At 35.6% G+C, this 25,054-nt stretch overlaps 1 protein-coding gene across 2 annotated transcripts in view; it reads right to left on the reverse strand.

Annotated features, from left to right (window-relative positions):
- LOC128240846 (mucin-4-like) overlaps positions 1–25,054 on the reverse strand; it is a 95,219-nt gene that overhangs the window by 63,612 nt on the left and 6,553 nt on the right. Inside the window, exons 1-2 of one of the 2 annotated variants that reach the window (XM_052957776.1) lie at positions 23,850–23,967; positions 18,758–18,898 (exon numbers count right to left, since the gene is read on the reverse strand). In XM_052957776.1, the coding sequence (XP_052813736.1) occupies positions 18,758–18,898; positions 23,850–23,864 (156 nt within the window). In that variant the 5' untranslated portion in view covers positions 23,865–23,967. Of the gene's footprint in view, positions 1–18,757; positions 18,899–23,849; positions 23,968–25,054 lie in introns of those variants that run through there. The other variant, XM_052957775.1, reaches the window with a different exon arrangement.

A 25,054-nucleotide genomic window follows, 5' to 3' on the forward strand; every position in this document is an offset into this window, starting at 1 on the left:
TTTTCTACTGCATCGTCCAAATATTCAGACTTAATGAGCCCAACAGATGGTCTAAAATATTGGCATTCAGCCACTTCAAAAATTAATACCACAACAATTATGTCGAAGGTGATGTCTCTATTACAATACCACAATAATATCCATGCCATAGCACCTTATAATTTAACAGTTCATCCTCTACCATTATGATCATCTAAGGCCAATAAAGTCCGAAATTGACCCTTACTTAAGTTGACATGGCACAATTCATGTCAGAAAGTCATTAAAATCATTGTCCACTGCAAACAGTCTAATGACAAAGGACCTTTGGCCCCTGGGGAGACATAAAAGGGTCACAAATGTCAACCAATGAGGACAGAAATGGGTTTCGACATCTACTGACAACTTGGATGTCCTTTAGAATAAAGAACTGTGACCCTCATGCAATCTACAGACAATTACTTTATTGTTGGGGTAATGAATATGAGTTCAGTAATACACGGTTTTGGTTCTTCCTGGACCTCATGTTTTATTCAGAATTCTTTGGTGCTTTTTATACAATGAGAAAAAAACAAAATATAGAGAATCTTAAAGAACTGCTTCTTAGGTATGAGCTTTTGCCACAAAGACAAGTGGTGTTTATACCTGTCAAATAAGTCCTGAAGTGTGCCAGTCATACAAGGTTTTGGTACTTGCTGGTATTTGAACCCCTGGTGAAGGTTTTTTGTCCAGAATTCTTTATACTCATGAGCTGCTCATTTATACTAGTTCAGAGACAACTAAAATATAGAGAATACAAGAACCGCTTAACTAGCAAATTTGTACTTTTCTACTAAGGGAATCATCCTTGTTCCCATAAACAATGTTTTGCCGATTTATCCAAACTCCCCCAAACAACAGCTTCTGTGTCTTAGATCCATTATGAGCTGATATAAGTGCAACACTGTCAACACCACCTAGCATCAATGTAAAGGGAAGCCCCCATGTCTCATGAATCAGCCTTATACTGATTCAAATATTTGAAACCCTTATAGTGGTACTACGTACTCTGGTAGTCGAAGTAAAGAACTCAGAATCGCCATGTAAAGAAAATGCTTTTGCATATTTTGGAAGCCAGAGGTAGATGGCCTCTGTACCACCTATGGTGATCTTTTTAATTCAAGATGGCGTCCAAGATGGCCACCGCTCAGAGTTCAAATGTATACAATATTCAACAATTATATGTGCTTGAACCTTACCATTACATTGTAAGTCATAACATATTTAGATTAAAAATGAAGGAAATTGTATATCCAAAAAGTATTACAGAGGATAAATATTCAAAATGGTGTCCAAGATGGATGCCAAATGTACGAAAATGCTAAATTTCTTATTAACTTCTGGATTTGCTAAATTGATGGTTTGTCAAAAATAACTGCAATGATATAATGATATTGCTTTTTAAAATGCACCAGTGAATTGTAACCACGCCCCCCCCCACCCCAGGTCCAGGGGTATACCGGGGATAGCCAGGGAAATGGGCCGTGTTTTTACCTTCCAAATGGCCCTGCAGTGCCAGGTGAAAGCAGTGGTTTTGTCTACATGACAAATATAGTGGTGAATGGGCCTAACCTCGAGTTCCTGGGGTGCGGGGGAATCTGGCGGGGGTTTCACCAGCAGCTCTTCCCCGGATCACCGGATTTTGCCCGGGCTTGGCTGTAATGAAAGTCGAAATCCCGGCTATTCCCCAGACCTGGGGGAGCTGTGGTTACAATTGACTGGTGCATAAATAAATGTATTTTTTGTAACCATTCAAAAAGCACAAGATCAACATCCAAAGATAACTACAAAAACATGAAACAGTAGGATATTCACTGCAAAGCATTATTTGTTTATTGAAAAGCAGTTTATAAACTCCAGGGAAGAAGCCATATGAAACTGTACATAAAACTGGCCTGATGTTGTAACGAAATGCCTGTACTTTGTTTTAAATTGAAAAATAATGTCACCTAATCACCACAGAATCAGGATTTATTGCCGAATGCCTGTCAAAATCATCCTGTAATTCATTTTTATGTCCAAATTTGATGACCTTCTCGAACCCAAGGAAACATTAGACAAAAACTTAATATTGCGGCATAGGAAATACATATAGCTAATATATGATACATATAATTCAGTTCAATCTATTGGCTTTCATAAATTATTGTTTTAGATTAAATCAATGAATATAGAGCAGCTTACGTGACTAGCTGATAAAGAAGGGGGTGGGGGTGGGTTGAGGGGGTGCAGGGATTTGGTTGCGTACCTGGCGCCCACTTCCCTAAATAACCTAAGAGAACATTTCTTGTCATAAAACATGTATAATACCATAATAAATCATCTAAATAAGCCAATTATTTCTAGGGGCTGGACCCACATACCCCCTTAACAAGATATAGAGTTTCTTTTGGGATTCATGATGGGGAAGGGGGAGCTCATCAAGGTGTGCACCTGAAATGCACTCCATCCAACATCAAATCCTGAGTCTACCCCTCACAAAAAAACTCTCATTAAAGGGGCTGGACACCAGATGGTCCCAAAATTGGCAAATACAGTATTTCCTCAAAACAAGCCTAGAATTGTCCATGCGAACTAGTAGACAGTTGATGATACATCACTTTACATGTTTCAAGTTATAAATGCAACAATCATGTTGCTGTCTCATCTTTGCTTCCCTGTTTAAAATAGAGCAAAACGGTTTCCCAATTTAAATCATGTCTGTTTATGAGTACAGATAAATATACTGACGCTATTTTTAAACTTAGTGGGATTTATGAGGTAGACAACTGTAGTAAATTTGGAATTTAAAAATGCACAAAAACCGTGTGAAAGATACACGTGACATAAGCGATGTGATACATCAGTTAGTAAGGCTCAATGCACTGTACATAACGATATCAATTATATTGAAGTTTTTGACAATTTTCTTTTTTTTCGCAATTATATAATCTGGTGTCTAGCCCCTTTAAATGAACGCGCCTTCAATCCTCTGTAAGGCAAGTGTATTTGCATGTGAAATACAATCATTTTACCAATGAGCAAATCAAACAATTATCTTGCCTAATTGAAAACTGAATCACAGGCATTCATTGCATGATCGTAATTAATGAAATATGAATTTTCTTGAAAAAAGAAAACATGTCTGCAGGTAAAACCCTTAACCAGACAGGCATGATTCACGATTACTGGATGTACATGACAGTCGTTGCATGTCAGGAAAATAAAACTCCCTTGTTATTAGGGGATCAATATCTAAATCAATAAACAGTGAAATTTGCAAGAAATTGTTCTAATATTTTTCATCAACATTATACTGTAAATGTACAATTAAAAGCACTGGGCAAGTGTCCTACCTAAAAAATGACTCACACAAAAAAACATGTTTTGACGACTTTGTTGATCGCTGGATGTGACCACCAAGTTTTGAATACCGGTAGATCATGATTTCAGCATCCTGAGCTGAGCAAGGTGCTCTTTAGTGGCGCCAATGGAATGCTTTTTATCAAAACAAATTTGTTTTTTTTGTTTAGATTGGATTAGCAATGTTTATGGTGCAGAATCAGAAAATAGAACAACAAAAAGTCACCACCAGTCCGTTTTTTAGGCATCAGCCTTTAATAGGATATTCAGGTGATCATCATCGTCATCATCATCATCTCAGTTTTATTATTTCTGTTAATGATTGTTTAATGTACACTACATGACTGCAAGAAACCCTTATAACCCATGCCAAACCAGTCAGTGTATGGCTTATCAGTAAATTGATTATCAGTAGCCAATAAATAAGGAGCCCCTAATCAGTACCGCTATCAATACCCCTACTGCATGTTGAGGTTCTTGGAGATGAATAAACGATAACATGCCTTCCAATGTAATATTTCTAGTATTGGTTTAGTTGATTATAGATCAATAAAATTTAGTTTCCAATGCATTGATATAAGTTGTTGTTTTCTTGCCTTATTTATTTCCACATAATTTCTATAAGTAAACACCAACAGTCATGTCATAAGTTGAAAAGAAAACTCATGGACAGTCTGGAGTTTGAAACGAAATATTCAGAAAAAAAAGAGTCAGCTTATGTAAATATCAAGCTACTAAAAGCAATTATTCAGTCTTTAATCAAAATCCCACAATCTACTTGCATGCAAAGTTATTTATGTATAAGCTGTTCAGGGACGTATCTGATTACAATCATCATCAATATTTAATTAATTGACTATAAAAAGGCATTTGATAGTGTGTGGTGGGTAAATCACTATTTCAGGAATGAAAAACACAATGACATGTCTGTCTGCACTGAGGGATTATGGGTAATTTAAAGGAGCTGATGATGACAATAAAAGTACACAGGAATTTTAAAAATGCATAAAACTTTCAAAATCAAGATTGAGCAATCACAAAAAGCATGCAGCATTCTGAGGGTTACCCTGCGTAACACAGTGGCACCTTATGATTGGAGCGATACTTCAAAGGGCACCGCGCCAAATATGTGACTGCTTCACACAGAAGCAGAAGATCCCTTCGATACCAAACGAAGATCACGAAATATGGCATCTAGAAATCTGCTGTAGGTGGAAAAATTTGTACAGGGCCTGGTGCGGATGTGACAATAGCATTCATTATACTTAAAAGTTGAACAGAAAATATTATATGCATGTAATTAAATGATCATAAGTTTGCAACTTGCTGCTAAATCAGATTCAACCACATCCAAGGCTAAAGATTATTAACAACATTGTAAACAAGAAAAAAGTTGATGCATAGCATCAAGTCGGCGCAATGAAGTTAGAAGAAAAACGTGCATGCAGATAACCAAAAATGGTTATCATTTCAATGATAATATTTTTATACCCCCACAAACGAAGTTTGAGGGGGTATATAGGACTGAGCTTGTTGGTCGGTCGGTCGGTCGGTCAGTCGGTCGGTCGGTCGGTCGGTCGGTCGGTCTGTCTGTCTGTCTGTCCGTCGGTCTGTCGGTTTTCATGGTTTCCGGACAATAACTCATGAAAGTCTAGACAGATTTCAAAATTTTTTGGTACACAGGTGTAACATCAGAAGATACAGGTCAAGTTCGATATTGGGGCTGGTGGGGCCAAGGTCAAGGTCACTGTTACTAAAAATAGAAAAACGGTTTCCGGACGATAACTCATGAAAGGCTTGACAGATTAGAACAATTTTTGGTACACAGGTGTAACATCAGAAGATACAGGTCAAGTTCGATATTGGGGCTGGTGGGGCCAAGGTCAAGGTCACTGTTACTAAAAATAGAAGAACAGTTTCCAGACGATAACTCATGAAAGGCTAGACAGATTTGAACAATTTTTGGTACACAGGTGTAACATCAGAAGATACAGGTCAAGTTCTATATTGGGGCTGGTGGGGCCAAGGTCAAGGTCACTGTTACTAAAAATAGAAAAACGGTTTCCGGACGATAACTCATTAAAGGCTAGACAGAGTTGAACAATTTTGGTACACAGGTGTAACATCAGAAGATACAGTTTGGTACATAGGTGTAACATCAGAAGATATAGGTCAAGTTCGATATTGGGGCTGGTGGGGCCAAGGTCAAGATCACTGTTACTAAAAATAGAAAAACGGTTTCCGGAAAGATAACTCATAAAAGGCTTGACAGATTTGAACAATTTTTGGTTCACATGTGTAACATCAGAAGATAGAGGTCAAGTTCGATATTGGGGCTGGTGGGGCCAAAGTCAAGGTCACTGTTACTAAAAATAGAAAAACGGTTTCCGGAAAGATAAATCATGAAAGGCTTGACAGATTTGAACAATTTTTGGTACACAGGTGTAACATCAGAAGATACAGGTCAAGTTCGATATTGGGGCTGGTGGGGCCAAAGTCAAGGTCACTGTTACTAAAAATAGAAAAACGGTTTCTGGACGATAAATCATGAAAGGCTTGACAGATTTGAACAATTTTTGGTACACAGGTGTAACATCAGAAGATACAGGTCAAGTTCGATATTGGGGCTGGTGGTGCCAAGGCCAAGGTCACTGTTACTAAAAATAGAAAAACGGGTTTCCGGACAATAACTCATGAAAGGCTAGACAGATTTGAACAATTTTTGGTACACAGGTGTAACATCAGAAGATACAGGTCAAGTTCGATATTGGGGCAGGTGGGGCCAAGGTCAAGGTCACTGTTACTAAAAATAGAAAAACGGTTTTCGGACGATAACTCATGAAAGGCTAGTTTTTCTTGTCAGCAGTGTAACTTCTAAATAACTCAACAGATTTAAATAAAACAATACATGCATGATAAAAGAAGATGCAGTGTGCAGTAACTTTGGAGTTATGGCCTCTTTTCAAAGGAATGGTTTGCCATTCCTGTGTCCAGGCGGCATTTGCGGGTATTCGTCACTCCTGTCACAGCTCTAGTTGTTTATGTTGGGTGTACATATGCTCGAAGGATAATATGGTTAATAATATTGTGACAATAGTTTAAGCCCGGAATTATAGATATTCTGGGCTTTTTCCCAAGCTAATACTCCATTTAAAACTAAATTATAACAAAAATATACATACGTTTCTTCGGAAGAAATAGAGTCAATGGGCTAATACACAGATTTCAATAGCATGAAATTCACCTTTTATTTGTACCGGCATGTTATGTGAATTCCTTGCTTTATATTTTGTATAAGTTTTGTAACACATTTCACTCATGTGTATATAGAATGGGGATAAAAATACTATACATCAAGAGGGAATTATCTGGAGTTCATTCTTTTGAACGACATTTTCAAAACAAACAATAAAGCTCAAGGTTACGGTAATTTTTCAAAACTCAGCATTTTTCCTGTCACCAAGGGAGATTATTGCATAGGAGGTTTACAAACATAAAGGATATTGTAATAGTGCCATGTAACATTGATCTATTTGGGCGGAAGTTGATATCAATCGGAACACCTCAGCCTGTATCAATCTCGGAGATGGCCGAGTTGTTATGATTGAGTTGGTATTTAAAATCAAATTTTTCAAAATGATAAGCAGGGCTATTATAATTTAAGGTTTCATTATCAAATAAAGTGTAAAGTTAAATAAAACATACTAAAGTTCATAATTTATCATGCAACCTTAATAAATAACATTTGAAACATATGAGATATGGCAATCTATGCAAACTTTTGAACAAAAAAATGCCTACTTCTGATTAGAATATTCTTGCATTAACAGAAGTACAAGACAATTACAAAGTAGTTGTTGCATGTCATAGTGGGCAATACGTATAAACGGCTCACTCGATGCTCGTTTTCAGGAGATTATGTTTCATGAAGGGACCTTACGATCTTCCAACACGTAAATAATCTCCTGTAAGCGTTAATTAGACCTTTTACAGTTGCTTGACATGGAAACGGTTAAGCCGTGCCGCTGTATTGAATGCGTCTAGTCACTTAGATGATCCTGATCTTCTGCAATCTTTTTGTCTTGTATCGTGCAATTTACTGAGATTGGCATAGTAAAGTAGTAAAGTTAATTGACTGAATTCCATTAGCAGTGGGAATTTATGTTGTAAAAGATTGAAAAAACAGTGATTTTCAATTTCCTATAGCTAGGTGACAAGCTGTACATACCTACTGAGTATGTTGAGTAACTACAGGTCATATATAACCCTTGTTAGCATACTGAGTCAATGTAAAGCTAGAACTATTGTTGAATGTGTTTGAAACCCCTGAACACCGCCCTTATAGGAAATGGAAGTGAAATATTTAGAAATCCCACCTAAAATTGACAATGCTTTGGATAAAGTTATTGTTCTTGTACAGCACTTCCTCACATTTCGCTTTACCATTGTATAAAGATTAATTAAATTTAATCAATTAAATTTAAAGTTATGCCCCGTACAAGAAATTTAACAATGGGCAATTACTCTGTATTTAGCTGAAATAGTGTTATAATCATGTTCTTGTGCACTGCACTTTGTCTCAATGCGCATTACCATTGTATGAAGTTTCATCAAATTCCATTCACCTAAGCTTTCCTGTAATGCTCAGGACAAGAAACAGTAACAAAGGGCAATTACTCTGTTATTAACTGAAATAGAGTTATTTTCATGTTCTTATGCACAATACATACATAAAGCTCAATAAAATACCATCCGGTAGTTTTCAGGTTATGCTCCAGACAAGAAAGAGACTAACAAAGGTTATGAAAATAAAAGGATCATAATAAACTCCATAACAATTTGCAATTTTCTGCTAAATCATTCAACCACATTGTTTAAAGACTTAATAATAATTCGCAACATTGTAAATGAATAACATTTGAAATAACAAGATATGGGATCTTTCATTGCAGCCTGCGTTCAAACTGTTGAACAAAAACATCCATACTTCCGCTTTAGAATATGCTGGCACTCAACAGGAGAACAAGACAATTACAAAGTAGTTGTTGCATGTCATAGTGGGCAATACGAATAAACGGCTCACTCGATGCTCGTTTTCAGGAGATAATGTTTCATGAAGGGACTTTACGATCTTCCAACACGTAAATAATCTCCTGTAAGCGTTAATTAGTCCTTTTACAGTTGCTTGACATGGAAACGGTTAAGCTGTGCCGCTGAACTGAATGCATCTAGTCACTTAGATGATCCTGATCTTCTGCAATCTTTTTGTCTTGTATCGTGCAATTTACTGAGTTTGGCATAGTAAAGTAGTAAAGATAATTGACCAAGTTCCATTAGCAGTGGGAATTTATGCTGTAAAAGGTTGAAAGAACAGTGATTTTCAATTTCCTATTGGTGACAAGCTGTACAAACGTACTTAGTGTGTTGAGTAATGACAGGTCATATATAACCCTTGTTAGATGTTCATAGTTGCTTGAAGGGAATGAGTCTCCTGCTTTGGTGTCATATGACCTGTAAAAAGATTTTTAGGTCTTTCCAGATTTTCTGACATTGTTTAAGCTGCACTCTCACAGATTGACCAATTTTACAACCTTTTTTTTATTTTTTGTCTTGGAATGAGCCAACTTTTGCATTGATGTCTGGAAACCACGTTAAATCGTGCCAACAAGAGTGATTAATATAATGTTGTTATAACTTGTTTCACAATCGTTGTAAAATAAATATGTTTAAACTAACTAAACCAGTGATACAAGACTGCAGACAAAAGATCAGAGCACAGTTTTTCATAATTTCATTAAAAATTAATATTTCATGGCTTAGAAAGCCCTATATAACGCTTCAAGAAAAATGAGTTTTTTCGGCAGGTATCCAAACAATTGAGATCTGTTCTTTACAAAGTTATCTTATATGACTAAATTGATGGCATTGATATTAAAATCAGCTGATTTTAAGACAAAAACTAAACACATTTCAAAACTGTTTAACTGTGAGAGTGAAGCTTTAATATACAGTAAATCATAGCTATTTTATGCTAGTTTGTTGGGAGAGACCACTATGATAAATCTGAATAAAAAATGAATACTTTTAGGTTACATGTCTCTAAAAATTTCACAGGTCATATGACACCAAAGCAGTAGTTCATTTCCTTCCAGCAACGTGTCAGGATATTGAGTAAATGAGAAAAGAGTCACTTGGAGTGTTTTATCATTATAATCTCAAACAGTTACCAATGGCACTAAATTGACCACTGGTGTGTTGGAACTCGATAGGGAAATATATTTCTTTCACAACCACAAATGAATATATATCAACTCACGGCCAACTTCACAATTATGCAAACAAATTCACCAGATTTTTTTCATCAAACTTGTGGGCCTTGGAAATATAACAATAGTTCTGACTCATGATAACTGCCATTGATCCAAGATCGGGCTCCTGATCTTGAATAATGAAGGCATGATACACACATGCAAGGTGATATTTGCAGCTTCTGAAACTTTTATTAATCACCATGACAGCTTCTGCAACACTATATGAGGCTGCCTGGCTCAGACGCTAACAGGATCTCAGATGACATCACTTTAATAATAAATCATTTATTTATTTTCAAAATCTAGCGGAGTACTATAATTGCTGGTGCCACTTTTCTATCCTAATGTATTGCCATGGTTATTTGTTTGCATATTATTAAGGCCAAAAATGAAATAACTCTTGTTTGGGTTAACTGACCCTATCTACAAATAAAAGGTGCCAACCCAACCATTTTATAGTCTAGTTAAAAAATAAATGAAAGATTTTTTTTATATTTTGTGAGTTTATGTGTATGTGTGTGTGTGTATGTGCGTGTGTGCGTTTGTGTGTGTTTAAATATTTTGTTTAAACGTTATATTCTGATAATGAAATATTGATATACTGATTTCTTAAATGTCATTATCCAGTGATCACTGACTTACGTTCTTACATAAATCCTAATAAAAGAATAAAATAAAAAAGCCTACCTACCCTACCTAACAGTTTATGGACAAAATATAACCCTAACCACACAATTAATTTTTGAAGGCCTCACAATAAATCATTTTGAATATTAACTAAGATCAAGGTGATATTAAAATTGGAAGCATTGTCATGTGTGTCCCATAAGAATCGTTGAAGAGCAGCATCATCTTTGATGAAATTGCAATACTTTTGATACTGAAAGAACAAACTGCAGAACATGCATTGCATTTCTAATTGTCATGAGTCCTTGGAGAAATTATCATCAATATGTGTAAACCCTTCGAATTTGTTTCAAATCTCCAAGATACACATCTGATGTAATGTTACCTATACATCATCACAGACAAAGCCTTTGAGGCAGATTTATTCACTCATATTACATGAGTTAGTGAGTAATTTGCAACACCTGATCAAAGATCTCCTTGAGAATGCACTTTCAATTAGAACTGAAGTCAAATCACCATTAAAATACTGAATAAACTAAAATAATTTCCATTATCACTGACAAGACATATTACCAATTGATAGACAGTCCATGTTAACCAAAGCATGTCCAATGACACTTGTATTGAGGTTTGCAGTTGCTTTCATATCTTTAGGTCATTTACAATATGCCAACAGTTATAAGGATTATTATTTTGAATTTTATTTATTTATCAAGGCAATAATATTATTTCACAGATATTTTGACATCAGTTCTACTTCCATGTCACATTGAAAATAACCTAGACTTGTTTGTGTTTCAAAGTTAAATTATGTAAACATATTTCTATGGTAACTTGTCGATAGCTCTACTTCTATGAGGCCTTGATTAGTATTTGGACCCCATCCATGTTCCCACAGTTAGAATAACCCAGTGTTACTCACCTGGTAAATATCAAAGAAAAACAAACCTGGCACTAATTGTATTTCCTCATTAACTTCATCTTCAACAAAGCTCACAGATTAATTACTAATAATATTGTAGTTATGCACCCAATAACACTTTTTCAGGTATTTTCCAAAAAGAAAAATACTCCAACACTAAAATGAGTATTTATTACGAGGATTGAAAACTATTGCTCTACAGAATGATATTTCATCATTACTTTTTTATACAATCAAGCTTTAAAATTTTACAAGCTTACAATGTATATAGAAAATTGTCATTGTGCGACATGAGGGGTCCTCAGGGATCCATTACCAGATAGGTTGTCTCACTTTCCTTATATCTGCAACATTGAGAGCATGAGAATGACCTCCCATGAAACCCCTAGTAAAAAATCCAACCTCAGAATGTGGGTATGATCCCCCAGAAAAAAAAATAAATATGCAAAAATCCTTTGTTAACATCCATTTGAATACTGGGTCAAACCCCCTTGGCTCAAACTCCCAGGGACCAGCGAAAATCAGTCCTCTTTTTTGAACAAACGAGGGATAAGAGCCAGGCGAGATCGAGCTAACGTGCAACTCTTAGTTAATGCAGTTATTGGTCAAAACCTGCATAAAATAACCCTAACAAATCAAACTGCTAGAGAAGCACCACCTTGAAAATGACGAAAGCATGCATGCTTGTCCTTCACCTTTGTTAAACAGGTAACATACAACTAGCTGGATAAACAATTTACTAGAACCACCCATGGAACAAAGACATCAATTCCACAAACGATTATTTATGATAATGAAATCAAAACTCGGCAAAATATGAACAAAGAATGCACCCATTGGCTCATATTATTTACACCTGAAGGACCGGTACCTGGAAACTCATTAATTTCCAAATAATTTATCAATAAACTCATATCAAGTTGTTCATTCTAATGAATTTGCATAATGAGGGTGTATTGATTTTTACCTGACTCCCTTTCAGAAGCAGGATATTGGTGCACCGGCCCTTTATCTGAGAAATGATCTGATACCTAATTGTCCCCTTCTCTTCTTTATTTAGTTTTGCATTAAATTTACCTCAGCTTGCCAGTATGCCATATGGCACCGAGATTTTGGTTTCCTAAAAAACTACTGAAATAATTGAATAATGCTAATTATGAGGCGATTCTTTTAAATATTGTCATAAACAATTTACACAATGCCTCGGAGTTTGTTAAAAAATCTGCTAAAACAAACAAATAAAGTAGACTTTAATTCTTCTGAAAGACATATATTCATACTAGAAAGGTCCCATAAGTAACCCAGAGTTAATGCCCTTGGTGCATAACAAAGACATATCTATGCGGCTAAGATGGATAAATCACCCATTCTATGAATTAAAGAGGAACATTTTATTATAATATACATCAGTGAAAAAGACTGTTTTATTTCTGAAGTTGAGTGCTGAGAAGAGGGTTAATTTACTTTTATCCACTGCATAACCCCCTAATGAGCCCTCAATTATATATGTGAAGTTGCTTTACTAATGAGTCTGGCTCAATGACAGGGTAAATATACCCCCCCACCTCCCCATCACAGAGGAACAAATTTAAAAGACAATTCTAAAGCGCTTCAAAATCACACCTCTGTAATTTTAACAACAATAAACAGACCACCTCACCTGTGACTTGAACATGCTGCTTCTTAGTTAGTTCCTCTCGGCATTCATATAAGGCCAGCTACTTGCAACCTTGCTATTCAAGTCTATCATGTTCTGCTTTGTTATAACACCTTCAGTTACTGATCAACAAGAGTCTTCTTCATTCTCTATTATTCAATCACTATATTTTAGGACCTCCCAAACACTTACATTCAATTCTTTGGACACTCCTTTGAAAAACTGGAATTTTCCAAGTTTTTTAATATCTTTTCCCTTCCTAGATGCTCTGATCCATGCACCATTAACACATTTTTCCAGTCTGAATTAAACACTATACTTACTAATTGATACTTCTGTCTATATTGTCTCATCCAATATCTTTTAATATCTCATTTCACTTTACAACAATATCTTAAAATTATTGTCCAGCCTTGCAACCTCTATATTGACCATTTACTCTGCAAGGCCTGTTATAGTATCCTTAACAATATTAGTGTCAGTTTCAGTGTCACCCAAGGTAGCTCTCCAGTGTTCTGGTATAGTAACTGATCACCTTTGTATCATTCTAGTAGTGTCAGTTCCATCTTAAATTTCTTCCATCATTAAAATCCAATCAATCAATTATACAAGCCCGCCTCACACATCGTGCAACTGTCTGTTGTAACTGGGAATTATATTAAAGTGTATAAATATTGTGTGTGTTTAAAATATATCAAAACATCAACACAATTTTTGCATAATATACCACACACAATTTATTTCCTTAATAGCCAAATTAGGAATAATAACTGTTTTAGATATATGAAGGTTTGACAATTCTCCAGGATTTATGGACAAAATAACAAACTAATTCTCCCAAAGGTAGGTCCATTCAAAAGGTGTAGATTTTCACTTTGCACTATTCTTTTATACAGAAAATCTGGTCCAATATTTGTCACACATGCAGGCTAACATGAATAACTACTAACAGTATAACTGCTACAAAAATTCTGAAGACGACATCTGTCACCATAGAATCAAAATTCCGAGGGTTTCATGATATGACCTCTCATATAGGGTCTGGTCAATAAGCTTATAGCCAGTAGTTTATAAACTTGATCATTTGTGCACTTTTGCCCTTATATACGAAGGCATATCAGACATTTAACTCATTATACCTCCCTGGTTTATAACATTGCAACTTCATTAGTGACTCACAGAGACCATGAATCGAGAAAAAACTATATATTTTTACAACACCACTATAAAACTGTCACCATCGAAATCAACTCAATCAAATGAAATTAATTATTTAAAACAACACTCGGTATCACTAGCAGAAATTCCGCCACATTGTCATAATAGCTGGGGGGTCTCTATCGCTAACTAAAGACAAGATAGTATCTGCAAATCTGTATTACAAATCTGGGCAAATACCTTTTTAATTCATTAATGATTTGTTGGATTTACTTTCATGAAACACAATTCACTGTTAATTGAAATCGCTCCAATTAAATGGAATTTCTTATCTCCAAAATCTGCTTATAATTATATAGTCAAATTCATCAGATCCACAATTATTGTAGTAAAAGTCCAAATTTTATAACATTTAATTATAATCAGACAGTAAAATCTATATTAACATTTTCCATTCACAAGAAAGGGAATAATAATGTCTGTATTTTTCCTCTCGATAACTTTTTAATCCAAAGATAAATTAATTTATGCAGTTTTTCTTCTAACCGTAAATCATTATCATATAAATGAATGTTTAGCTGTCCTCTTTCAAACAATCTATCAAATTATAACTTACATTAACATCATTTAGCATCGATGACTTAAAACTATTCAGCAGCTCCAAGAATAATATTTTTTCTCTATAAACATTCCACCTTTGAGTAATTGATTCTTGACTACAAATTTCACTATTTCACATATTAAGAAAGTTCACATTTAAGCCTTTCCGTTCAGATGTCACTCTCAAACTTTTTTCCATACACTTGATTAAGTCACAATTCCCTGTCTCAAATTTTCTTTAAATCATCTTAACTTTAGCTCCCTGTGCAACCATATCTTTAAAATAAAATAATCGGCATTGAGCAGATTTTTCTGACATAAATCCCCTTTCTCCTAAATGCTTTGTCTCCCATCCATTGACGACTCAGATTTTCATACAACAAAGTCATCGAGTCTGACACGCGACAGACCAAGTGTCATCTTTATTCCGACTGCACGAGCAATCATTTAAACCTTTGTCGGCATCAGGTGTCAATTTCCAAACTTGTCCTGAACGTTACAAGTTGAACGTTATAAGCTACAAGTCACACACCCCCACTCTCATTTCATCCTATTATTTCCATTCAAATAGCTGACCTCGCAATTTTCATTTAGCTATTTTCAGAGTGTGAGAGTTTTTATCCATATATAATGGCGTCTGGCCATTGAATCGTAAAATTAGATTGCGTTTTTCTCATGAAAACTGGCCAACGCAAAATCTCTGGACTTTTCTGGATGAAAGTTATTAGCAAATCTTTGAAAAAAAAATAACCAGTAAAGCAGAATGGGAAAAAAAATTCTGCCCCCAAGGGACATTGAATTTTTTAGCTGAAGTGGTTGACACATGTTGTTATATCAAGGATGCAGGCTTAAGAGAACTGGGGGCCCCTATTGGAAATCAATACAGATGACAGCCCCTTACAATAGGGATTTTAGCTAATGGACTTTTTTAATTATGACTGGGAAAAAAACAACACCATTGTTCAATGCCAAATAGAAATAAATCACAGTTGCTGACATAACTTGTGTGACTCATTTCAAGAAACAAGTGCCTTGTAAAAACACTTTTTAAAGAATGAAAGATACAATGATTATGCTACAACAAAATAATTAATATTGTAGCTAAAATAAAAAAAAATATACAGTCTATTATCTGAAGTCAGAATATGACCAGTACAGATCAGGTATTTTCATGAACAAAAGTGATTAATTCTAAGAAGCAAAGATTTGTTTAAGTATAAATATGAACATGAATTTCTAAAACATATCCTTTGCTCATGACATTTTTTTAGGGCCTATAAAACGAGAATTTCATGCAAATTTTGAGTCAGTGGAAAATAACAAGGTCGGGTAACCAGTAACAAATTTATAATTTTAATGGCCTAATTAAATACCCTTTTCAGTGAAATAAGGTTAATATGTGACATAATTCGTCTTTAAAAGCTGTTACGATAGCAGGCCACAAGTTTCTGGGTTAATCACTTTCTGCAATTCTATAAGTCTAGTTTTCTGTCTGACTGTGCACATGTTGCCTTTAATACGGTTATATAATTATTCCCCCCCGTAAGCTTTATGTTAAATGAAGCATTAATCCTGTTATATGCAACAATCTGTCACTAATAAAGTGATTCAAATGGAAACAAAAACCTAAAAATTATCTTAATTCCATAAATGTCTCAGATTCTTTAAGGACATCAAGGGACATCACTGTGTAAGGAAAAAGTCAGCCTCTAAGAAATTAATTAAGTAGGGCAGAAGTTACTCCCCTTAGAATAAAAAGAATAGATTGATGCACATAAAAAACATAATATTTTAAATGCATTATCACGTTATTTTATGTTAAACTAATTTGTCATTAATGATCAAAACAAAAGCAAAAAGCATATGATTTCTGTACAGATAGACAAATATTAGCTGTAATTTAATTGTTAATGGTGTTTTCAAAAAATAGCTCCCACTGGCCACAAATTTCCTGTTTCATATGCACCAAAATATAATCTCTAAATTGTACACAAATCATATGCTTTTGATTGTTTTTATCAACAAAGTTTAATGAGTTAAACATGAAAATGCATTAAAATTAATATGTTTCTTTTATGCATCTATCTGGCCCCAATTTCTCGAAACTTCTTAAGCTTAACAGGCTTAAGTCGCTTATTTCAATTAGCCAAAATACATACTGAAAATGGATTTTGATAAATGAAAAATGGTTATTCTGATAATAATACAGATTATTCCTACATAATTTCTAAAATAATCTTGAAGAAGTTAATATAACACAGTTTATAGAACAACAAAAATAGTGAGATTAGCTTAATCCTGTTATAAGGGACTTATGAAGTTTCGAGAAATTGGGGCCTGGACATTAAATTTTTGTATTAAGTTTTATTCTGTTACAAAAGCTGTTTCATATGTGTGCATTAAAATGTCAATAATGCTCCCTTGAGATAAATTTGTTTGATTTGTTAATATGCATGTACTAAAACCAATACATTTGATCAATAGAACATATTCACTTCAAAATCAAGTTATGTTTATGAGATGAAAACAAACTTAAGCATCTGTCATCATGATCATTATCAACAAAACAATAACTGTTAAAAATAGAAATGAATTGAATTAACCTTGGTGTTGCTGTACATGTTACAAAGTGAGTGGTTCTTTTTAGGGTGAGTACTGTGTTAAAACTAGAGTGGTTCTTTTTAGGGTGACTACTGTGTTAAAACTAGAGTGGTTCTTTTTAGGGTGACTACTGTGTTAAAACTAGAGTGGTTCTTTTTAGGGTGATTATTGTGTTAAAACTAGAGTGGTTCTACCCAGGGGTTGCTTTGTCACAACTAGTGTGTTTTACTAAATTAAATTTATAACGAGATCCTGATGGCTATTTTTTTTCCTAAATCCAGGGTTTTGTCTCAAGACACTTTGCTGAAAATACAATATGGCAATGAGCTTGCCTAATGGAACAATTTTGTTAAAAAAAGTCTAGGATACAAGTGTTGTTTACCATTTTCAAGGGAATTGTGACAGGGGCCCTTTGTTAGGTGGGAAAAAAGAGAGCGTTGTTTCGGCAAAAAAGGGGAAAATGCTACCATGATTTATATAATGTTCAACTTGTTTTCAAATTATTTTATTCAACCAACCTATCAACATCTTCATGAATGGCACTTTATTGCTACATTTCTTATATTATTATAGGTCAATGTTCTTCCTTAAAGGGGATTTCTTTCAAGGAAATATATATTTATTTTCAGGTGCGGCAGCATCCTCCATCTTAGGGGCACTCACTGTATTTCTATTCAGGGGTAAATTTTATAGCGACATGGTTAAGTGTCTGACTTTAGAGAAAGAGGTAATTATTACAAGGTCTCAACTAATAACGACTATGGTACATTGTGACATAGACCTTAACTAATAAATGGGTACAAAGTCACATAACTCTGTCTGAAGTATTAAACTATTATTTATTCTGGCCACATCTATTCAAAGGTAGATTTTATAGCGACATGGTCGATCATCTGACTGCAGAGAAACGGGCTATTATTATGATCAGACTATGGTTTAATTCCAAAAAAATGAGTCTGATGCACATAGCAATTTGTTCAGTCATAAGGTACAGAACAGTTTAATGGTTTAAGACCAAGAAAGGAGTTAGATGCAACTGGCAATTACATAAAGCCTGGCCCACCTCCAGATGTCTTAAGATTCCTCCAAATATCTTAAGCATATCAGGTTAAATATTATATTTCATTCAGCCATTGCATTTCATGTTTACACTTAACAATTATACCAATTGGGCAGTGACTATGACTGTGTATTTTTTTCTGTATTTTTTTTAAACACATGACAGTGAATCAAAGCATGGTAATATCAAATTCCTAGTGGTAAACTTAAACCAATTTTGTTTTCTTATAAGAATTTTATGCTACTTTTTTTTTACATTGTTTATAATAATATTTAGTACAAAAGTTGAACTTCTTTCCATATATATACAATTGGTCTTCTGGCTCTCATAACACTAGAAATCAATGCTATTTCACATGCAATTTCATTAATTGACTATAGAATATAAAACAATTCTATTTAGTGGTCTCAAACCTTAAGATAGTTCGGGAAAGTGGACTTGATGTTTTGCTCACTCACCCCAGTTGCAGGTCTATCATGTGACTTTGCTCGGGAAAGTTCCCGTTGGAGACGCGAGGCGGCCATCTTGTTCTGGCGGGACGTTTGACGCTCCTCTGCCAGCAGACGGCTCAACCCCTCTATCTTCCTCTCCAGCACATCCTGCAACCATAATGTAACTGATTAATACCTACACCAGTTATTATATATATATTTTAGCCATTATAGAACAGAACAGAACAGACATTTTAATTAGACTTGTACAACAAACATCATTTACATTACATACATGATTTCATATATTTGTGTCAGACATAGTGACCCCTCGGGAGCCTTTCAAAATTATGGCAATTTGTGTTTTTTACGTACTTGCGTCTTAAAATACTTTGAAATTTTGCTGAATTAGATCTGCTAAAAAATCCCCCTGAATACTACCAAAATCCCCCTGAATTTTCAGACTTTTGAACAAATCCCCCTGAATGGTCTCCAGAAAATATGGCATGTATGGTGTCTATGTAGGTCAAGTTGAATAAACAATTCTATAACATTTATGCATCACAAGTATTGAATTACAATATTTATCAAATCAATACTAAGGTAATCATTTGAGTTTTCTTGCAAAGAGATGCCACTGGCTATGCATAGCTAGGCAAATTTTGAAGTTACAAACATTTACCACAGTGGTCTGATAGGAATTATATTTAGGCATTTCAAGATTTTTTTGACATTGTTAAACTACAGTGATTCGATCATAGTTATTTTATGCCAGATAGTTTGTCGTAATGACCCCTTTGATAAATCTGAAGAAAAATATATTATTTTAGGTTAAATGTCACTAAATCTTTTACAGGTCATATGACACCAAAGCAGCTGCTGAGTTCATTCTAATCAAACCACTGTGACATTTACGGGGTCATTTTTTTAGTGCCTTAACTGGCAAAATGTATAACCTTCAATTTGCACCATTTTTAGATTTTCGGCAATACTTATTTCTTTAAAACTCATGATAATTAATTCCTTCAGTGTTTGGAGTGTTTTGACAAGCAGAAAACTGATACTTCAGTTTATTTTGTAAATATCCGAAATTTGAGCTTGAAGGTTTAGCTGACAAAGATTTTAAATTTCATCAAAGTCTCTTGGCTGTCACGCCCTTTGTATGGTAAGTACGCAGATCATATTTCAATACTTGCCTTATATTAAATCTAATATCTTTCATTTATCATAAAAATATCGGGTAATTAAAGAACCAATTGACCTAGAACTTTAAGGTCACGCTAAAGCAAAGATAGGCCTTTCTTCTATTATTTGACAATCAATATTCATTTTGGTGGCTTAATTTGATTTTAAATCTATTTAACATGACATTTGTTATTCAAACCTTTCAGTACAAAACTATTCAACCAGCAATGAAATTAAACAACGAAAATGAACATAAAAATCATTACTACTTGATTGTTCAACATAAATGACAGTTTAATTCAACTGAAGTAAATTTCTTGATATTAATTCATTTAATGTATTAAAAATTAAGGGAAATATAAAATTTATAAGCATAAAATTTATCACAAAGTAAATTCAAGTTCATCCTATCTTTAAATCTAATATTTCAGTAAGTCAATCATTTTCTCCCCCCACCACAACCTCCCCACCCCCAATGAAAAATGAAACCAATTTGGAAGAAACATACACTTGTTCTTGTAATGTATTTTGATATAATTTGTAACTGTCGTTTATTTTATTTCTTAAATTAATTAGTCTAAACAAGAGCCAGTCACCACTTCGAGGACGTCTGTCGTTGTTTTACAAATGTTTCACCAGCTGTCATCGAAATTCCTGAGATTGTTAATAGAACATTCTTGCCAAGTCTCGATTAATGACTTGCGACATGTTACGGTTAGTCACAGACGGACCGTTCAAATGTCTCTGTAACATTCCAGCGCGGAAATTATTCATACTCCGACTAGACGGGAACAGCTACTCTTTTACAGCTAACCCAATTAGTGTGTTTGTCTGCTCGATAGGAATTTGGAAAAATTGAACGTCTTGATAATTTATGACGAAGGGGACTTGCACAGAAATGTGAACAGCTGGAATTGGAAACATCATAATGGGGCTGTTAACTTAATTGTATCGATTCATGACAACATTAACAATTATTTTTGAAGAAACCCAGAGCATCATTGCAGAATCTGATGCAAGTACTTAAAGCTGTACTCTCACAGATTAACTGTTTTGACAATTTTTATATTTTGTCTTGGAATGAGCCGCAATATTAGCGAAAATATCTGCAAACTAGTGATAAAACACTGCTGACAAAAGATCAGATCGCAGATTTTCCTATTTAAATTAATGTTTTATGACTTAAAGCGTAACTAATGGTTTAAGATAAATGCATAAAACGTCATTTTTTGAACTTAAATAAGAAAATCTGCCATCTGATTTTTTGTCAGCAGTCTTATATCACTGATTTTATGCATTTTCACCTAAATTGGCTCGTTACAAGGCAAAAAATAAAAAAGTTTCAAAACTTTCAATCTGTGAGAGTACAGCTTTAATATGTCAGCATATATTCCGATAGTCAAGGTGTATAACTTGACAAATATTTTCCTGTGTCATGTTTTAGCTAAAGGGTTTTGGAAGGGTGCTGCACCCTATCCTTTTTTGGAAGCACCCTTATTCTTCTTTCATGGAGACTAGAATGTGCACCCTCTGCCTTCAAAAATTTTAATGCCTGAGATAATCAAATATGTTTTAGTTTTTATTAAAACTTGAAATATGATTGTGAATTCAAATAAATTTTACATCTTCAGTAGTTGAAAATTAATATTACTTTAAGTTACCAAAATTTCCATTTGTCCTGTCCCTTTTCTGCAGCACCCTGCCTTTTTTAAAACCTGGTTAAAACCTTACTTCAGACAAAGTTATGGGACTTTGACCCATTTTTTTATTATGAGTTGATGACTGTAACAGGTGAATCTATATTTCTGGATAAAGGGGTGGGGGTCTATAACACAATAAACCATTGTCTTGTCTACATTCAAAGCAGATCAATGGGCATTATAGAACAAAAACTTTAGCCTTCGTACCAATGGGCACCATTATTATCATAAGTACTGCAAACAGTGTGAACCAGTCAATGGGTGGGAGTCACGTCCAAATGTGAGCCATTCAAGGGCAGGAGTCACACCTGAGTGTGAGCCACTCTAGGGGAGGAAGGCACACCCGAGTGTGAGTCAGTCAAGGGGCAGGAGGCACACCTGAGTGTGAGCCACTCTAAGGGAGGGAGGCACACCAGAGTGTGAGCCAGTCAAGGGGCAGGAGGCACACCTGAGTGTGAGCCACTCTAGGGGAGGGAGGCACGCCAGAGTGTGAGCCAGTCAAGGGGCAGGAGGCATACCCGAGTGTGAGCCAGTCAAGGGGAGGGAGGCACGCCAGAGTGTGAGCCAGTCAAGGGGCAGGAGGCACACCCCAGTGTGAACCAGTCAAGGGGAGGGAGGCACACCCGAGTGTGAGCCAGTCAAGGGGAGGGAGGCACGCCAGAGTGTGAGCAGTCAAGGGGAGGAAGGCACACCCAAGTGTGAGCCAGTCAAGGGGAGGGAGTCACACCCAAGTGTGAGCCAGTCAAGGGGCAGAAGTCACACCAGAGTGTGGGCAGTCAAGGGGAGGAAGGCACACCCGAGTGTGAGCCAGTCAAGGGGAGGGAGGCACACCCGAGTGTGAGCCAGTCAAGGGGCAGAAGTCACACCAGAGTGTGGGCAGTCAAGGGGAGGAAGGCACACCCGAGTGTGAGCCAGTCAAGGGGAGGGAGTCACACCCAAGTGTGAGCCAATGAAGGGGAGGGAGTCACACCAGAGTGTGAGCCAGTCAAGGGGAGGAAGTCACACCCCAGTATGAGCCAGTCAAGAGGTGGGAGTCACACCAGACTATGAGCCAGTCAAGGGGTGGGAGTCACACCCAGGGGTATACCTGAAGCATTTTGAAATGTATGCCCGTACACTTAAGAGCGGTGAAAAAAGGAAAGGCATTTCTATAGTCTGGTCCCAATATGATATATGGGGTTGGAGGGAGACCAATATCCCCTGACGTGGAACTTTTTTACTGGCCATTTCGCGGGAACCTTAATTCATTTGTACGCCTGGGCGTACTGGAGTATGCCTAGGTACGCCCCTGACACCCAAGCATGAACCAGCCAAGGGGAGGCAGACACACCCAAACGTGAACCAGTCAAGGGGAGGGAGGCACGCCCAAGCATGAACCAGTCAATGGGAGGGAGACACACCCAAGCGTGAACCAGTCAAGGGGAGGGAGGCACACCCATGGAATTAGTACAACTTCAATATTATATTGTTGAATGTATAACCCAGGGGGTGGCGGTTTCATCAGCTTATTATATTAAGGTCACGTTCCAGTACCCCACAACTGAGGGCTGATGACATTTACTTTGTACAGGCAGTTTAAATCAAACGTGAGGTCAAAATTAATAAAAAAAGAAACATTGTCTGTAACTGACCGACTCATAAAATAAGCTGCGAATCAAAAATTGTTTTAGCCTCTCTGATGGTCATTTTTTGTCTTTCGGTTTTCAGTACAGAATTAAACAGTATATCATAAAGGAAGAAAAAGAATCTTCCTCCCCCACACCACTTAAGTTTAATTTCAATATATCAAAAGTATCAATTAAAAGTGGCCTTACTCTTTCATTGTATTTCATTTTATTTAAATGCTAAATATCCTTATGTTCATGTGATATTTTATCTATAATAATAAATCTTATCTATGATTTTAATCCGCCACTTATTGACGTAATTATTTGTCATTCATCAGCATATTTTTTTAATATATCAACAAGAGGGCCATAAGGGTATGCCAAAATTTGTCATTCTAAGACAATCAAGGGACATAACTCAACAAGAATGAAACCAGAGTTATGGGGCTTGCTACATGCATGCCAATATCATCATAATGACATGTGTACCAAATTTCATACTAAAACCTTAAATATTTAACAATATAAATAACGTCTGAGATTACATCTTAGCTAACTAGGTTTTTGCAGAATGTCACAGACATGTTTTCTCAAAAAAATACAAACAAGATTTAAAAACACACTTACTGTCATCGCCTCCATGTTGTTTTTTTTAAAATATCCTTATCTATTCATTGATAATTTTTTCTCAACCCACTATCAAATTTAAATCACCACACGCAGACTGTATATATCCAAACAAAGTTAAATAAATTATATCATATTTATTCAATTCATCAAAAACATTTGTATTCCATTCACTGAAATTATAAACATAATATTCATTCAATTGCTTTAAGACCTCCCAAATTCACTCATTTCTCAAAGCTATTATATACGAAATTGTATAATGATGCAGTACGAATGAAAAAAAAAAAGCCGTAGCTATTACGCTTTAACTGCATAATGACATTATGAAAACTACCTGCTTACGATTAAAATAATCACGTTGAATCTAATGACTTCTCACTTTAAAAATTAAATCGTAGGCATTTACAATAATCTCCAGTCAAAGGGATATGCACCCGAAATCAATAAGTTTGTTCTTTATTCCTATTTCGGATATTTAAGACAGTTAAGACCACATGTCGACCGAAATTAAATCCCAAGTTAAATTGGATACCCTCCAATATGGGTTCAATTTTGATTGTAATGTTACAACATAATGTAGGTAGCAGTTAAATGCAGTAGAATAGAACCGAATTAAAAAGAGCTATCACAGGAGTGATGACTACCCGTGAATGCTCTCTTAATAATAATGTACCAGTCAATTGTAACCCCCCCCCCCCCCACACCCAAGGTCTGAGGGGAATACAGGGAATAGGTGGGGAAATGGGCCATGTTTTTACCTTGCAGTTGGCCCATCTGCGAGTTAATGTGGTGGTTTTGTTTTTGCGCCAAAAATAGTGAGGAATGGGCCATAGCTTTGTGCTGACAAATATCCGTTATTTTAACTGGATTGTTCATGTTTTAGCCAAGCTTTTCCCGGAGTTTAATGAGATTTTGCGAGATAACTAAAAAGGATCAGATGATGCCTCACCCTGATTCTGTGACTCCTAATTTGATAGAAGTCAGTTTCAAACTACACGATGTCCCCAGGGTGCAGAGGCATTTGGGAGGGACTTTACCAGCAGTTTGTCCCTGCAGGGCGGGGATTTTACCTGGGATTGGAAGTCCCCACTATTCCCCAGACCTTTGGGGGCTATTCTTACAAGTGCGTAACAAGGGTTTAGCTGAAGAGTTATTGAAGTTTGCTGGCCGCTATCCTTTTTCCAGTAGCACCCATCTGCCCT

The sequence above is a fragment of the Mya arenaria genome, chromosome 7 (genome assembly GCF_026914265.1).
Source record: "Mya arenaria isolate MELC-2E11 chromosome 7, ASM2691426v1".
Lineage (NCBI taxonomy): Eukaryota > Metazoa > Mollusca > Bivalvia > Myida > Myidae > Mya > Mya arenaria.